The sequence below is a fragment of the Oryzias latipes genome, chromosome 7, assembly GCF_053564925.1.
Source record: "Oryzias latipes strain Hd-rR chromosome 7, Olatipes_Hd-rR_3.1".
Taxonomy (NCBI): Eukaryota; Metazoa; Chordata; class Actinopteri; order Beloniformes; family Adrianichthyidae; genus Oryzias; species Oryzias latipes.
Genome location: NC_136243.1, coordinates 1695390 through 1713298, shown reverse-complemented (window position 1 = coordinate 1713298; position 17909 = coordinate 1695390). Strand labels below are relative to the sequence as shown.

The following is a 17909-nucleotide window of genomic DNA, read 5'->3' as shown; positions in this document are numbered from 1 at the left end:
TTGTTGTATGCCTCTCTTATAAAGTCTTATTAGTCTAAAATGCTATGTTTATGTACTAATACAGGTGGGCAAACACGTGGCTCTCGAGCCAATGAGCATGCGGCTCTTTGCGTCTCATAATATTTTCTATATACTGTGCCTCATTTCATCGTTTTTCCCTCTTAAACCACACTTAAACCATCAGAGGGTATTAAATAGATAATAATAAAAGTAATTTGGCAGTTTGTGTTTTGATGCTGCGCCAAGTTTTTGCGCGGTTTACGCCCAATGCCGGAATAAATAACTAAACATTTGATGTGCGTGCAGACTGTTACCCTCATGGTCAAAATGGTGAAATTCAGAGTATAAAGATAAACACAGGACATTTCTGGAAGAATGGGAAGATTCTTACTTTTTTACTGAACGAATAGCAAGTCACTTCCTGATCAACACAAATTGTCTCCTTTATTAACAAGTTGAAGCTTTTCAAAGTGCACATTCAAAACGGCCATCACTTTCCTTCTTTGAGGAGCTCACAGCAGAAAGCTGCAATCAAAATAAATAAAGTGCAGAACGTTATGCTGCTTGCGCAACTGGACAGAAACTTTACTAACCGGTTTGCAGAAACGCAGCAGAAACGACCACAGATCACTTTTCTCATTGATCCTTTAACCCAGGGGTCAGGAACCTTTTTTGCCGAGAGAGCCATAAACGCCACATATTTTTAAATGTAATTTTGAAAGAGCCACACAACACTGTAGTGTCCCTGTCCCACAGTGAGGCACGGAGACTTAACCTCTTTTAAGGTTCTCTATTCTGGTTACTGCAGACCGCAACAAACGCCGTACAATTAATTCAGCAACTCCTCAATCTCTCCAGCGAGACGAGAGCGCTTCTCCCAACTTTATATTCCCCTGCTCCCGCTCCAGCCCTCCCATTTCCCTTATTTGGCCCATAGCTGAACCCCATTGGTCCAAATTACCTAACAACAGGCTGAGCGACAGAACTGAGGGCCAATCAAATCTCTGCTTGATGCGTTCCAGAACTCCAGAACTTTTAACGAGGCCCAACAGCCACCCAACTCAGTCCGCGACAATATGTTTAAAACTAAATATACAAGTGAATGTGTGGATTTGATGTAATTTCAACATTTTTAAAGTACAATAAGTCTGTGGATTATTTTTAATAACATTGTTATGCTATTGCTAATAAATGATGAGTATTTCTCGTGGTAGTTTTGCTGATGGTCTAGTCTGGTTGATACGTGGTGAGTTTCTGCTTCATGCAGGCGTTGAGACTTTAAACGTGATCTTAGGTCTGAATGTTCTGTAGATGTGAGACAGACATGGAGCCAAACACACACTCACACACTGCAGTGAGTGACAGGAAGCGGGTTTTACGTTTTTACAATCCCTGCGCGGTTCATCTGCTGCCTGTCCCCACAACCCCCCCACCCTCTGCTTTCTTCGTCACACCTCCCGTCTCCGCAACTGCGCGCTCTTTCTCAGAGACGGGAGCGCGCAGTTTTAGGCACGGCAATTCACAGGTTTCCAGCTGGTACAAACTCTGTGAAATAATAGATAATAGTAAAGTGATAACGCTGGCGCAGATTTCTCTCTCTAAGCACCGCTACTGCGCGCCTCTGGCATCGCATCGCACCCGAGAAGGACTGGTCTAATGAAAAAAAAAAGTATAATTAAAGATTTGTCTGCGAGCCACATGTGACCATCAAAAGAGCCATATATGGCTTGCGAGCCATAGGTTCCCGACCCCTGCTTTAACCCTTGTGTTATCCTAGGCACTTTACCATTGGGAGTTGGGTCATCTAGACCAGTGTTTTTCAACCTTTTCTGAGCCACGGCACACTTTAACCTTAAAAAAAATCCCGCGGCACACCAGCATCCAAAAAAAAAAAAAAAAAGGAGAAACTCATGGTCTGTATTGATCTACAGTCCCTCCGCAATCTCACATGCATTTTTGAGATAATTGTTACAGAAATAGCTGGAAACTGCAGCTGTTTTTTTTTTTTTCTAAAAAATGCAATAAAAGTTAAGTTAGAAGATTTAAAAACAGATTGATGTGTGTTCGTTGTTTCAAGACGTTTAACAACAGATCTCCTTGTGCGCTGTCAATCTCATGACCCAATGCATCATGGGAGATGTAGTGCATAAAACGGCTGGAGATCGGTTTTCGGAGCTTCAGTGTTTTGTTCACTTGTTCCACGGTCTGATACCGGATTCTGTGCAAAGCTACACCGCTAAAGACGAGCTTTAGCTGGTATTTTTGTTAGAACTGAGCGACTTTACGAGCTAAATCGGGACAAGGAAGTGAAGACTTTAACCACGTCTGATTGGTCAGACTGATGACATGTGATTAAGCTCCCCAAGAATGATTGGTGGAGACAGTTAAAGGGACGGGACTTTTCCAAAATACAGCCGAAAGTGCAGCTGAATCGCGGTACTGTACAGTCATTCTTATCAAAATGTCTTTAATAAAATAAAATAAACGTAAAGAAAATGTATTTTACATCTTTTATATTCCTAACTCCTCAGTGTTTTATCAGGGCCTGTTTGGATGAACAGAGAGCTGAAATCCTGGAGATGGGAAATGTTTTTAGATCAGTGAATGAGGACAATTTCCCACGGCACACTAGTGTGCCGCGGCACACTGGTTGAAAAACACTGATCTAGATCCACTAGACAGTGCTCTGAAGCTTTTTTCTTCAATGATTTGTGATCTTCACTGGTGTCCATGGATTACATGAAATCTTTCCACCTTTATCCTCCTTTGTCATGGTAGGGAGAACACGTCAATGTAAGGGGGGGTCATCTAAGATAGCACAAGGGTTAATGCAGAGACTGACTGCCTGAAATCCCCGCTTGTCACTGATGAGGCAGCCGGCGAACCAGAGATGATTGAGCTGAAATCTCTTTTTAAAGAAGGTCCTGTTACGTTTTGGAGAATGGAAAAATACCTGTGTGTAAAAGAGCTGCTCTCAAGCTGCTGTCGATCGGTGTTCTCCTCAATATATGTCTGTGAGTCCCTGTTTATTACCTTGAAACACGTGAAATCAAAGCATCGGTCCGTTCTAACCGACACTCACGTAAAGGAACTGATCAGAGATACGACTGAATATAAACCTGATCTGCAGAGGAGTACTAGAAACTAGAGAAATCCCAATGAGATCATCATCCATCACTGCAGCAAGGGAAGAAATTCTGAGATGGAGTTTGGAAAACACACCTGACTGAGCATGCTGGTGTGAATATTTTAATATTATTAGTTTTACATGCAAAAAGTCAATCATTAGTTTAAAAAAAAGTTATAAAAGTTTTTTTTTTTTTTACTGAAGGATAAAATTAATGTATGCTACACACAACTGAAATGTATTTAATGTGTTTATTATGAATATGAATTACCAGAAGGATGCTCTGTCCAGATGTTTGTGCATCTGTTGGCGTGACATTTCTAAACCGCAGCTGGTTTAACCACAGCTGAGCAAAAGGCGGCCCCTGCTCCGTGGGCAAGGCTCGAGAATCGCATGCCTCGCTCTGGGCAACACTGCTGCCTAAGTGGGCCCGGATCCCTCAGGCGGGAACCCTTGTGCTATCCTATGACCCCCCCTTCCATTGACGTGTTCTCCCTACCATGACAAAGGTGGATAAAGGGGGAAAGATTTCATGTAATCCATGGACACCAGTGAAGATCACAAATCATTGAAGAAAAAAGGTTCAGAGCACTGTCTAGTGGGTCTAGATGACCCAACTCCCAACGTTAAAGTGCCTAGGATAGCACAAGGGGTTACAAACATGTATAACTTTTTTATTTCTTTATCTTTGCAGGCCGGAGATCTACCGTCCCATCCTTTTGACATCATGAGCACCCCTGATGCAGAACCTTCTCTGACCAGGATGAAAAAGTTGCAGCAAGAAGAGAAGCAACTTGTCCTATGACTGTTATCTCTGCAGAAACTCCTCCAGCTCCTCACTAAACTGTGGTTACCCAGCAGACATTTCCAAACTTCTTCGTGATTCCTGCTTTTTCTGATTCATGCTCAGAAAAAACTCAGAGCTACAGCCTCTCCTCCCTTTGGTTCTCCTCCTCTCTTTGGTCTGTGGAAGGTCTGTCTCTATTCACACAGAAGTGAATCACACCAGAGGTCATCTGAAAGTGGACCAGGAACCAAACCTAACTAAGGAAATGATACCTTAGCAAGTGATGAACACCCCACCCCATTTCATCCCCACCCACAGCCATGCCCCCACCCCATGCTTAGAAGAGACCCTGTTTAACCTGTGATCAGGTTCACAGAGTTACGTTTTCTGACTTCAAGCACGGTCTCGCTACTTTGAACTTTTTCAACACTGGCATCATTACCATGGCAACACCATGCAGGGTGGGACAGTAAACTTTTTACAATACACAGTTTTCCTACAGCCCTGAAGGTACTGAGTTTTCAGAGTTAGATTTACTGAGGCTTAAATAAAACTCTAAGCCCCTGGAACCGTGACGAGGACTCACCTATTGAGATCTGAACCACCGGGAACGCTGCCATGACGATCAGCAGGAGCCCTGTAGAGAGGGCAGGAAGCGTCAGTGGCCATACCTGCTTCATCTGGGTCTGAGTCTTCCTGGACCTACCTGCAACAAGCACACCTGCACTGAGAGCACAGCTCGCAAAGTCCCACCTGCCTGCCATCACTGATGAATACCAGGCTGCGTCCCACACAAATGTGCTCAGAGCTCATTACAACACCACAGCTGCAAGCTCGGGGCTTCCTCTGTTGAGTAACCGCCTCACAAACCCATCCCCCAATGTGAGGCAGACCTGATGAAGATGAAGGTTTCCTAACAGGATAGAGAAGGGTTTTTTGGGGGACGTTTCGTGTGCTCAGCAGTTGGAGGCAGGAATTCCTGTGGAGGAATGAGACAGCCGAAGGAATCTCCACAGAAACAGGGAAGCCACTTTCCAAAATGTAGATTCCTCACAGGGGTGTGTTTATTTTCCTATTGTGTTCCGATGTTTGTTTTCCCCAGATATTTTTGATCAACCAGTGTTCTCACCAAGCCCCCACCTGCTGCGATAGGCTGTTCCTCCAGTGACCACTGGAGGCTGAATACCAGCTGATGAGGTTGATTGACTTTTGTCCAGCTTCATCTTTAATTCTTTGGGTGATTTAGAGATTATCTGTTCAGTTTAACAAATCTGTGGTTTCCAGGTGCGCCATTAGGGTTTAGCTTGTTTTGCCTGTTTTCATAGTTTTCTTTCCTTACTGTTTTTTTTTCTTCAAAATTATTTTTATTGGATTTTAGTACAGCGGTGTTGAACAAGTGATATGAAACATTGTATGCATTTTTTTCTTTTTATACACACTCAAACCACAAAAAACAAACAAACTGAAAGGCGATGCACATCCCATCACGTCAAGGTAGTTTGCCATCTCTCGGTGGCCACCAAGACCCTTGGAGCGTCTGTAGTCATGCGGTCGCTGTATCGGTCCGTTGTGGTGAAGAGAGAGCTGAGCCGAAAAGCAAAGCTCTCAATTTACCGGTCGATCTTTGTTCCAATACTCACCTATGGTCATGAGATATGGGTCATGACCGAGAGAACGATGTCCTGAATACAAGCGGCTGAAATGAGCTTCCTCCGTAGGGTGGCTGGGCGCTCCTGGACGCCTCCCTGGGGAGGTGTACAGCGCATGTCCCACTGGGCAGAGGCCCCGGGGAAGACCCAGGACACGTTGGAGAGAGACTATGTCTCCCAAGTCCGGGATAAGCGGAGGAAGATGGATGGATGGATATCCATCACTGGTTCTCAAAAAAAGTGCAACAAATATGGTGCACCAAAAGTAAGTGTCCAGAAATTAAGAGACGTGTGAAGAAATAGAACACACAAGAACCAAAACAAAATAATCTTCATAAACAGAGAAAAAATAGTCAGAAGTAAGTGATAGTTTAGGGTGATAAGGAGTAAATAAATAAAAACTGTTTGTGAAAATGAAATCCAGCTAGGTGGGTATGTTGCGGGATTGTAAAGTCTCAACATGTCCAAAGAAGGGTTGCCATATTTTAGAAAAATTGCCTGTGGCGCCGGGTATAGGAAACTTAATCTTTTAAACATCTCTGATCTAGATTTCCCATGTAGGGGGAGAGGGAGACTTCCAACACAACAAAATCCTACATCTTGCTAGAAAAATCAGATTTTAGTGTTAGCAAGGCTGTCTCATTGGGGACAAACCCAAACAAAGGAACTAGAGGATCTGTGATCAGAACCCAAAGACATTAGTCCAATATTGTGTGAGTGATGGACATGACCAAAACATGCATTAAAGAGGCAGGTGATTGGTGGCAATGATCACTTTCAGGATTTCTATCTGAGAAAGTCAAGATTTAGTCCAATCTGTTTGGTGTAAAATCTAACGTTGAATTATTCTTACTACTTTTTTTTGAAAGTAAAATTCTTTTAAAGACAGTATTATGGTCAGTCTGCTAGGAGGTATTTGTAGACTGTGAGTGTTTCTGTTGTAAAGTTGGGCTGAATGGAACAAGTATCTTGTTTATCTGATAGTGATCTTTTTAAAAGCCTTTAGGCTTTTTCCACTTCCCTGCACATTACCTTGTTTTTTTATGAGATAAATGCATGCATGATTTTATGGGGTTTTTCTTGTATACGATGTCATTACTGACATGTAAGTTTCTTATATTTTTGCTATAAAAAAGACTTCAATCTGGCAGTCAAAGGGTTTGCGCTGGGTTAATGTCCAGGTTTGTGGGGGGAGGGAGACAGGAGGCCGAGCAGCTGCTGGTCAATGGGTTTGGGGTTCAAAGGGTTTGGGGTTCAAATCTTAGGCTTGACATTGATTGTTGCCCCTTCTATAGAAAAGAAAAACCTTAGTGCCTGATGAATGTGAGCTTTCAGGAGGGTTTTTCCATGACAACACGAAAACAACCTTCAAAAATATGATTATAGCCACTGGACAAAATGTCAAACATATAATAAGACATATCATTTGGAGCTATTGTTGAAATTCAGTCTAACTGCTTGTGATCACTTCAGTTTTTCATTACTTGAGCTGTTATTTTACCATGAAAACAGACTTAAACCCTTTAATCTAATAGGCCTTTTTCATGAATCTGAGAAGGCAGAAGAACAATCACGTGACAGCGATCCTCCAGCAGCCTGAGACGCTCTTGTTGCTGTTTCTGATCGGTTGCTGCAACAGATTGCCTGTTGATTCTGTTGTGGGGGGGGGGGGGGGGGGGGGGGGGGGGGTTTCTAATCGCTTCTTTCTGTGCTTTTTGGGTTGCTGTGCGTGAGCAGCCTGTCTCTGCCTGGTTGGCTGCGGGGCTCATTTTCCCGCCCCTGTCACGTGCCGTGGCCTGAAGAAGTCATATGACCAGCACAGCTCAGCTGCTCCTCGGTCTCGGCGCTCTTGAATCTGGTGCGGTCCTGGTCCTGGTTCTGGTTCTGGTTCTGCTCCCGCTGTTGTGCGGCAGAGGAAGGTTCGTGACGGCAGCGGGAAAACATGTAGGATCGCCTAGAAGGCAGAAGCTCGCGGTCACGTGACCAACAGATATTTATTAACCCTTGTGTTATCCAAGGCACTTTAACATTGGGAGTTGGGTCATCTAGACCCACTAGACAGTGCTCTGAAGCTTTTTTCTTCAATGATTTGTGATCTTCACTGGTGTCCATGGATTACATGAATCTTTCCACCTTTATCCACCTTTGTCATGGTAGGGAGAACACGTCAATGGAAGGGGGGGGGGGGGTCATCTGGACCCCATAGGATAGCACAAGGGTTAAGTTGATTTAAAAAATTGAAGCTTTTCCTTTATGATTTTCAGGATTTGTTTAAAAAACACAGAAAGTTTGAAAAATCAAAGTTTTTTGCTGAATGATGACTTTTTAAATTGGCGTGATCGCGTGTCACGGTGCACGCGCCTTTTATTTCTCAGAAATGCAGATCTAAGCAAAATAAAACTGCGACTCAGTTTCCTTCAAAGATCCTGTCTCCAAACAGGAAGAGTATACTGAAAAAAAGAGAGCAAACGCGAAAATTCCACTGGTTGAACATTAATAGGAGAACAATGACTTTTGGGATTTGTTCAAATGACTGTAGAGTGAAAACATTTAATGTGGTGTAAAGTAAAGGATAAATGCAACATCATTTGAAATAGAAAACAAATATGAAATGGGGATATATCTAAAAGAAACAATGAATCTTTGTAATTTGGCATCACAGTTTATAAAAGTATTAATGCATGCTTTACAATCCTTCAGGAGAGAACTTTCAGTTAATAATACAGGTTATCAGGACGTTATAGGTCAGAATGGTACAAAGTACATGCTTAAAAAAAGAGTCGACTTATTTGCACTCAATTTCTAAAATATGTGTGGACAAATGGAGCAATGTGCATCTTGAAGACACATTTCCATTGGTTTTTGTGCTGGTCACATTTAAATATGTGTGAATAACATCAGTGGTTAGAATGTTGGGATCAATGTGTAATAAAGGTTTTTAGGACTGTGAAACTAAAACAAATACTAGGAAGGCAGAGCTGCAGGGGGCTGCAGCCCACTTGACCTACAGTGACATTTAAACAAACTGAACAGTGAACCCAGCAGCTTTCTAGTTGAGTTAAAGAACCTTTTTCAGATGAGTCGTTCTTATCTTGGGGGGCAAAGTGCAGAGCTTTGTGCAGTTTGTGACCCACTGTTGAAGACGCTCCTGGCTTAGGGACTAAAAGTTTGAGCTGACCTCAGAGGCCATGCCAGTAATTTACCTTATAAGAGGTTATAGACGTACTTAAGGGGATACTGGAAGACTTTGAAACACTAAGGATAAAACATTGAAATGTTTTTTTTTTTTTTTAAAGAAACAGCTAGCTGGGAATGATGCAAGAATGTAAGACATCTGTCTGCCTCCTGCTCAGCGTTTTGGGCTGACTGTGAGCATGAAAGTGCATTCTTAGAATGAACATTTCTCTTGCAGATCAGCAGCTCATCCTGGAACTGCTGGATGTCATGTCTGCCACGAAGCTGCAGGAATGTCGTCAGCACATCTCTGCACAGCTGGATGGCGTGGTGGATTTCTGGCTCAGACACTCCCATGATGCTGAATACGGGTACTGCAGTAACACGAATCACCTGGTGGAGGCACCAGTGCAGCACGTCTGACTCTGATTGCTTTTTAGGGGATTCTTTACCTGCATTGGGAGAGACGGGAAGGTTTACGATGACCTAAAGTATGTGTGGCTGCAGGGCAGACAGGTGAGGCTGCAGGGTAGATGAAGTACGTCTGAGGTGAGATCTGGGTTGATGAAGCTGCAGCGTGAAGCGGCCCTGTTCTCTCACAGGTGTGGATGTACTGTCGTCTGTACCGAACCTTGGAACGTTTCCACAGACCTGAAATTCTGGAAGCAGCCAAAGCTGGTGAGCCTGACTCTTCATGAGTGTGTTCTGCCCAATGTCTGTTTTCAGCGTTTACATAATGACTGAGCTGGAACATTTAATGAAAGTGGAGTTTTCAGGAGCAGGGCGTAGCCTCAGACGACTTAAGTGATTAATAACCACCATCAGAGGTTTTTTCACCACTGACAGTGCAGCTTGTTTCTGGATGACTGAACTCTCGGCCTCGGTCTTGGCTGAGCTGGAGTCCCAGTCCCAGTCCCAGTCCCATACAGGGTATAAAAGCTGCTGGGAGTTGTAGGGTCTCTCTGTCTCCCACCTGGCAATTGACTCTATAGCCTTTAACAGCCCCTTCACATTTCTTTGCATATTTAGTTGGGTTAAATATTTGTTTGACATAAACTTTTGTTAAGCCTTACCGTCTCCCTCTTGTTTGTCATGGCCTTTATCTGAGCCAGTTATGACAGGAGGAAAAGAGCGTATTTTAGTTCCCTGACAGCAGACACAAGCATAGAAGCTTCTGGAGGGGTTTCAAAGAGTTCTGTCTACTGACCTGGTTCTTGTCCCTCTGGACCTTAGGAGCAGCATTCCTGAGGAAGTTTGCTCGTATGTCCAGCTCCAGCTCTCCGTGGAAATGTGCTTTCTGCTTAACGAGAGACGGCAAAGCAGTCAAAGTTCAGAGGAGCATCTTCAGCGAGTGTTTCTACATCATGGCCATGGATGAGCTTAGCAGAGTGATTGCTGATCAAGACATGCAGGTGCCAACAGGACTCTCTGATCCACTCTCATGTTCTAGTCATGATGAGAGATTTCTATAGTCTTTCAGGATTGGTGGAATTTCAAGACATCCAGACAGAAAGTTACCTCCAGGGTCTCCCTCAAGGGTCTCTGCAACCCAAGAAGCAGGCAGACGGAGCACCAGCTCTGTTTGTAAACTTATTAGAAATCTTCACAGAGGACCTGAGTTTAGAGAATAAATATATACAGAGGACGAACTAAGTATTTAAACCCTTGCTGATTTTGTAAGTTTGCCCACTTAAGAAGATATCGACAGTCTGTCAATTTGTCCTGATGGTCGGTTCATTTTAACAGTAAAAGATACAGATTAAAGAAAATCAAGGAATTCACTTTAAATCATTTACATACATGCATTTGCACTGAGGGAATGATGTCTTTGAACACTCTTATGGCAAAACCCCTATTAGCAGCACAGAGGTTTCTTATAGTTGATGAGCAGGTTTCTGCACATATCATCAGAAATTCTGGTCCACTCTTCTTTGCCAAGGCTTTCTAAATCCTTCAGATGTGGTGGTGGTCACTTAGCAACTCTGCTCTTCCTCCAAACAGCGGGTTGAGTTGATGCCAAAGAGCTCCATGTTGGTCTGATCAGACCACAGCACCTTCTCCCAATTACTCTCTAAGTCATTAAGGTGATCATTGGCTAACTTCAGGCAGGCTGCACATGTGCCTTCCTAAGCAGGGGGACTTTCTAGACCATTGCAGCGTCAAGTCTTTCCAATGGTTTTTTTGGTGACTCTTGTTCCAGCTGCTTTGAGATTATCAGCTAACTCCTGCCGTGTTGTCTCACTGTTCTGATCATGGAAACCCCACCAGGTGAGATCTTTTTTGGAGCCCCAGACCTATAGGTGGATTGATGCTCATGTTCATGTATTTTGTCCCAATTGTACCAACGGTTGTCATTTAGGGGCGGCCGTGGTGCAGCAGTAGGGCGGTTGACCCATGATTGTAAGATTGCAGGTTTGATTCCCTCCTTGCACGCCCATGAGTCAAAGTGTCCTTGGGCAAGACACTGAACCCCACCTTGCCACTGGTGGGAGGTTGGCGCCAGTGTGTGAATGTGTGTGTGCATGGGTGAATGGGACTGTGACTGTAACACGCTTTGGGCCTTGTAGGTAGAAAAGCGCTATAAAATATACGCCATTTACCACTTTAAGCCCAAGCTTCTTGCTAATGGTTTTGTGGTAATCAAACAGTTATAATAATAATAATAATGGATTGGATTTATCTGCGCTTTTCAAGACACCCAAAGCGCTTACATTATGTCCATTATTCATTCACTCCTCATTCATACTTGGTGATGGTAAGCTACGGTTGTAGCCACAGCTGCCCTGGGGCAGACTGACAGAGGCGTGGCTGCCATTTCGCGCCTACGGCCCCTCTGACCATCACCGGGACCATTCATGCACATTCACACACCAGTGGAGCCACATTGGAGGCAAGGAGGGTGAAGTGTCTTGCCCAAGGACACAATGACATTTTGGCTGGTGGGAGCGGGGATTGAACCGCCAACCCTTCGATCATTGGACGACCCGCTCAACCACCTGAGCCACTGTCCATTTTGAAGGTATTCATGCCTGATGGGGCAGGAATAAATTGCCTTAGGCAGAACTTATCGAATCTGTTCATATAATAAAGTCCTCAACCCACACTCCACACCAGGTGGTGGCGGTAAAGCCCCATTCTGTTGTTTCCCAACACCATAAAACTACCCAAGAAGAAGAAGAAATACTCATTTCCCTCAATGAAATTTAGATAAATCTATACAAATTCCTTAAAACTGTTTTATTGATTTTTTTATTATGATTTTGTATCTCGCTCTTCAAATAAACCTACCACAGGACGTCAGACTGTCAATTTCTAATTAAGACGGCGAACCTACAAAATCAGCTAGGGGTCAAACCCGTAGTTCCTCCTGTATTTCTCTAAAGCAAAGCAAAGTTTTATGCCTAAAACTGGCTTCTAGCCCAGAACTACAGACAACAGATGTTCCTCAGACTGACTAAGGCCAGCTGCAGCATCAGTGAGCACACCCAGTTTGTTTTCATTTCCATTTTATTTCAAATGGTTCATCTAGTTTTGTGTGTTTTAGCATCATCCAGTTTTAATCAGACCTACAGATTAGGATGAATGAAAACTGCATGGATACAGAATCCTTCAGGCTGCAGAGGAAGCTGTAAAATGTTCTGCCCTCTTTCATGCTGTCTCCCTTTTCTGACATCCAGCTGGAAGCTGAGCAGATGATGGAGCAGCTCATCTACTGGGTCCAGGTGGACCCTTCAGGTCTGGGCCGCCCCCGCCTTCCAGGAGATGTTGCCACCAACAGCATGGCAGTTCCCATGATGCTGCTGTGTCTGGTTCGACAGCTAACTGAAGGCCGGGACCATGAGGCGGCCCAGAAGTACCGGGAGCTTGGTAGCTGGTGTGTCGCTCAGATTCTCCAACATGTCCAGGTGAGTGGATGAGGGATTGAAGGTTTTGTAATCTGTGGGCAGATGAGGTTCAGTAAACCCAAACATGTTAGCTGAACCTGCTCAAAAAGCAAGAATAGGACGCGGCAGAGACAGTCCACTCTGACCACTGATGACGATGGTTATCAGAGCAGCAACTGTCTTGAAGCTGGTGGTTTACGAAAAAGCCGAAGATTTTTTCACATCTGCAGCGGGAAAAAGCGTGGAGAGATCTTCTTTATGTAAAAGTCAAAGTTTCAGTAATAGTTAGCCTATTTTGTTTCCAACAGCCGCATAGTTGCCATGGTAATATTTAACATCAGATGTGTTCTGCTTTTGTATTTTATTCAAACAATAAAGTGAGGTTTATTCTTTTATCTCTATGGGGAATTCCTTGCAAAGTATATACATTAAGTGAAAGTGTTAAATATCAGCCTCTAAAATACATTCAAGAAAAATAAAGGTTCCCATTAGCCCTCCATCTAAACTCATTTTCATCTGTTTTGGTTGCCGTAAAGTTTCTGAAAACTATAGCCTATTTAAATGTATCCGTCAATAACATGTAGCTACACATCATTTTAGCATTATATCTGTAGCTCTGTTCACCATTATTTAGTTTTATTGCCAACAATTTTAGGTTCCAACAAGTTCCAGAGAATTTCCTCTTTGAAGTTTTCTTTGCTGATGGTTCAGTCCAGGTGCAATAATTCCACAGTAAGTCATGTTGTACTGTAAACTGTTGTCGGTCAACGTCCCCTTTTTTCCTGCAGAGAGCAGGAACCGCCATCTTAGAGAACGTGTCAGAGAGCGGAGCTGAGCTGCCGGGCAGCGCAGGCCGTCTGCAGAATCCGGGTACGGGACCCAGCTGTGTGACACATCTGACCAAAGCTTTTGGTCATTTCAACATCTTTTGCCTCCTCCCCCCTGATCTAGGCCACGCTCTGGAGGCGGGCTGGTTTTTGCTGCAGTTCAGTGCAGAGACCGGTGACAAAGAGATCCAGAAAACTGCTATTGAGAAGTTCATAGAACTCCCACTGGAATACGGCTGGGACAGAGAGCACGGCGGCCTTTTCTACTTTCTGGATGTGGATGGTCACTGCCCCACCCAGGTCAGACACCTTCATCATGTTTTCTGGATCTTTCTGTAAAATGGGACTGATGAAACTGCTGTGTTAGGGCAGCTGGAGTGGAACATGAAGCCGTGGTGGCCCCACTGTGAGGCTCTCATCGCCCTCCTCATGGCCTACAGTCAGACCAAAAGGCCGGAGCTGCTGCAGAGGTTCCTTCAGGTTTACGACTACAGCTTCAGCCACGTGAGTCTCTCTGCCCACGTCTGTCCATGTTCTCAGAGTCTGAGCTGCTAAGTGGGTTAAAATACAAATGAGTTTGTAATTTTAGTGCTTTTACTGATTGGGAATCAGTCATGTTAAAGAATACATGCCCCCTGCTTTCAGCCTAAGGTTTCTTTCATAATCCACCAAAGCCTAACTCCCCCTTTAAAAAAATGTTATTATTTTAATATTTCAATTAAATGAACTATATAACTCTCTGTGTGTGCTGGTTGGGTGTGTGTGTTTGTTGGGGGTTGTGGGTTTGCACAGTTTCCTGATGAGAAGAACGGCGAGTGGGTTGGTTATCTGAGCCGAGAGGGCAGCACAGTACTGGATTTCAAAGGAGGACCCTTCAAAGGTGAGCTGCAGAAAAAGGGATTGTCAAAGAAATGAATGGAAATTGGAAGGAATGCAAATGAATCTTCAGCAGAGTTTCTGTGCTCACTTCATCTGACTCAGTGGATGAAAGCAGTTTAACCCTTGTTCTATCTTAGATGACCCCCCCCCTTACATTGAGGTGTTCTCCCTACCATGACAAAGGTGGATAAAGGTGGAAAGATTTCATGTAATCCATGGACACCAGTGAAGATCACAAATAATTGAAGAAAAAAGGTTCAGAGCACTGTCTAGTGGGTCTAGATGACCCATCTCCCAATGTTAAAGTGGCTAGGATAGCACAAGGGTGACAGAACATAAACCAAAGGAACAGTCAGCCACTTGGGTTGATGGCTGGAACATTGAAGAAAACTGAAGAATGTCAGGTTTGCTAATTTCTGTAGAACTCCTGTTGAAAACTTAACTTATGGTATGAAGGTGTGATGTTTAATGTTGTTAGTGGGTTTACCCCACAGGTAGAATGTTAGCTGGAGGAGAAGGAGACATTGTGGTTGGAAGTAAGAAAGTTGTCATCGGTGCAGATTTCAATGGACATGTTGGTGCAGGAAACAGAGGTGATGAGGAGGTGATGAACATAGATGGTGGTTGATTTAGCAAAAAAGATGGGAATGGCTGTAGTAAAAAAGTTTCCTTGAGAAGAAGCAGGAACATAGGGTGACCTATAAGAGTGGAGGTAGAAGCACACAGATAGACTACATTTTGTGTAGACAATGTAATTTGAAAATCAGTGACTGCAAAACAGTGGTAGGTGAGAGTGTTTAAAGACAGCATAGGATGGTGGTGTGTAGGATGACTCTGGTGATAAAGAAGACAAAGAAAGAAAGGGCAAATACAGAAAAGCAGGCTCTGGGTGGTCAGGAGCTACTCCCAGATGACTAGATAACTACAGATAATGTGATCAGGTACACAGGTAGAAGTGTTGTGTCATCAGGAAAGAAAGTTGGTGAGGAAACTTGATAATGGAATGAGGGGGTCCATGAGTGTAAACGGATTAAGAGACTAGCGAAGAAGAAGTGGGACACTGAGGAGACCGGACAGGTATACAGGGAGATGCTACGTAAGGTGAATTCGAAAAATCTGTATGCGAATCAAAATCCTCACCGAGAGGTACGGGACTTGATTGACATGCAGAACGGCCAATCGAACATCCTTTGACACATACGTCACTGCACATGCGTGTTTAAATACACAGAGCCCAAGTTCTGTCTGTCATCAGAAAGTCGCTTTCTGCCCCGCAGCACGTCTTCTCCCCGGCAGAAGACCACTCCAGACAACCGGAGTGTTTATTGAAGCCCGGGCCGTCCCGTGTGTGTCCTCCTGCTATCGGCTCCGCAGATCTCGCCCGATAAATACAAGCTTATTAAGGAAGCAGTGTTTTTCGTGGCGCACGCTTCGTACGCAGCCGTCAGCGCCTCTGAAATGCCACGCTCCCCCCATTGCACAATTTACAACAGAGCATGACAAACGATAGACGCTGCATTCTGTCTTTGTAAAAAAAACGCCATATCTGTTAATACAAAAGTATTGTTGTGTAATCTTATTGTGTAGTTTTTAATCATCAGTATATAAACAACAATGTTCAAATAAACATGTAACTAATAAACATAACTAACAAACATGTGCTATGGTGTTTATAAGATATATATATATACCGACACACACACACAGGTAGATCTCCCAAACGTTGTCGACTCAAAAGTAGCTCACATGCCAAAAAAGTGTGAGCACCCCTGATCTAGGGTCATCAGTCCAGAGTAATGGAGGTGTGGAAAAGAAGGGAAGAAACAAGTGCAGCCAGGTTGAAATGGGGGGAGAAAAGTGTCAGGTGTGATAGAAGAGTTTCAGCTCAAAGTGAAGTAAAGGTGTAGAAAACGGTGGTGAGAACTGCCATGCTGTTGGACCTAGAGAGGAAAAGAAAGGAAACAGAGCTGGAGGTAGCAGAGATGAAGATGCTGAGGTTCAGCACATGTTAGAGGTTTTGGAGATGAAGTCAGAGGCCAGACTTAGATGGTTCAGACAGAGACAGTGAATCTATTGATAGAGCTGCCAGGCAAGAGGTCTACAGGAAGACCATAGAGGAGGTTTATGGATGCAGTGAATGAAGACATGAAGGTGCCTGGTGTTGAAGGAGAGGATGCAGAAGACAGGGTTAGATGGAGGAAGCTGATTGGCTGTGGCGACTGAAGGGAAAAGCCCAAAGGAAAAGAAGAAGATGGATCAATCTGTCTGAAAGTGGATGCATCAATATGGAGTGAAGCGGGGAGCTTATGGCACGCCGTGTGTAGCAGCCACAGCTGGCTACAGGCTTTTTCCAATAGCATTTTTTGACCGCTCCTGATTCCCAACTATTTGAATAAAGAAATACTCAGAAATGCCATTTTAATCTTAATTGTCATTAAATATGTCCTCCATATTAAGATAGATAGATAGATAGATAGATAGATAGATAGATAGATAGATAGATAGATAGATAGATAGATAGATAGATAGATAGATAGATAGATAGATAGATAGATAGATAGATAGATAGATAGATAGATAGATAGATAGATAGATAGATAGATGGATGACTTTATTAATCCCACAATGGGGAAATTTCATTTATCTGTGGCAGCAACACGACATTCAGAAATAATCTATATAATATAACATCAATAAAGGACATCACAAATTACTAAAATTATTATGAAAAATTATTATCAAAAATGAGATTCTTATTAAATAAAGAAATAAATATTAAATAAATACAGCTGCAAAAGTGTAAAAAAACATGCGGTCTGCAAAACATGTAAACTGTAAAAAAAAAAAACATTACAAATTTTTTCAAAATACAGAAATAACTAATGAAGTTCACACCAAGAACAAAAACAAACAACTGTTCAGGAACAAAAAACAATTTAAAATTGAAAAACAACAACTACAACAAAAGTAAATGAATCAATGACTAAACAGAAAAACACCCCTGGGACCGTGGAGTGTCACTTTGACACGGTGTTGTACAGTCTCATGGCTGTGGGGAGGAATGACCTGCGGTAGCGCTCCTTACACTGAACAGTCTTGTGCTGAAGGAGCTGGTCAGCGCCTCTACAGTTTTGTGCAGGGGGTGGGAGGGGTTATCCATGATGGATGTCAGCTTAGCTAACATCCTCCTGTCCGCCACCTCCTCGATGGACTCAAGTGTGCAGCCCAGGACAGAGCCAGCCAGAGAAAATGCATAAAGAACATGTTAAAAACACTATTTTTGGGCTTCTAAAGGGAAAAAAGAAGTCGTATATGGGATTTTGGCTTCATGGAGTCCGCGGGTACTCTGTTTTGAGCGCCATAGGGGAGGAGTCACTCAGTCCAGTTCTCTTGTGCAGTCAATGGTGTCATTCTAGTGTCCACTGACTGAGGTCTTCTTTCACCTTCAGGGTTCTTCCATGTGCCTCGCTGCCTGCTCATGTGTGAACGCCTACTGGATGATCTGCTCCAAATGCATGATGAATGAACACTCCAACTGATTCTGAACATCAGCAAAACATAAATAAAGAGATGTCAAAGGCT

The 17909-nt window shown here is 43.5% G+C and overlaps 3 protein-coding genes across 6 annotated transcripts in view; 2 read left to right on the top strand and 1 right to left on the bottom strand.

Moving 5' to 3' along the window:
* Positions 1–4749, bottom strand: part of LOC144993963 (uncharacterized) — a 7675-nt gene extending 2926 nt beyond the window's left edge. The window contains exons 1-2 of one of the 2 annotated variants that reach the window (XM_078950019.1): positions 4621–4749; positions 4501–4551 (exon numbers count right to left, since the gene is read on the bottom strand). In XM_078950019.1, coding sequence (XP_078806145.1) covers positions 4501–4551; positions 4621–4678 — 109 coding nt within the window. In that variant the 5' untranslated portion in view covers positions 4679–4749. Of the gene's footprint in view, positions 1–4500 lie in introns of both variants that reach the window. The other variant, XM_078950018.1, reaches the window with a different exon arrangement.
* Positions 1–6713, top strand: part of pex10 (peroxisomal biogenesis factor 10) — a 22513-nt gene extending 15800 nt beyond the window's left edge. The window contains exon 6 of the mRNA XM_078950017.1: positions 3822–6713. Within this exon, the coding sequence (XP_078806143.1) occupies positions 3822–3932 (111 nt within the window). The 3' untranslated portion in view covers positions 3933–6713. The remainder of the gene's footprint in view (positions 1–3821) is intronic.
* On the top strand, positions 5690–17909 carry renbp (renin binding protein). 3 transcript variants are annotated; one of them, XM_023957098.2, is made up of 12 exons: positions 5690–5828; positions 7301–7482; positions 8976–9108; positions 9178–9253; positions 9340–9415; positions 9971–10149; positions 12415–12642; positions 13410–13491; positions 13573–13748; positions 13821–13952; positions 14241–14328; positions 17777–17909. In XM_023957098.2, the coding sequence occupies exons 3-12, from the start codon at positions 9008–9010 to the stop codon at positions 17851–17853; spliced, it is 1215 nt and encodes a 404-aa protein (XP_023812866.1). In that variant the 5' UTR covers positions 5690–5828; positions 7301–7482; positions 8976–9007; the 3' UTR covers positions 17854–17909. The 3 variants fall into 3 exon arrangements, with proteins under 3 accessions (XP_023812866.1, XP_023812867.1, XP_023812865.1); XM_023957099.2 differs by lacking the exon at positions 5690–5828 and having other exon boundaries at positions 7375–7507; XM_023957097.2 differs by lacking the exon at positions 5690–5828 and having other exon boundaries at positions 7389–7716.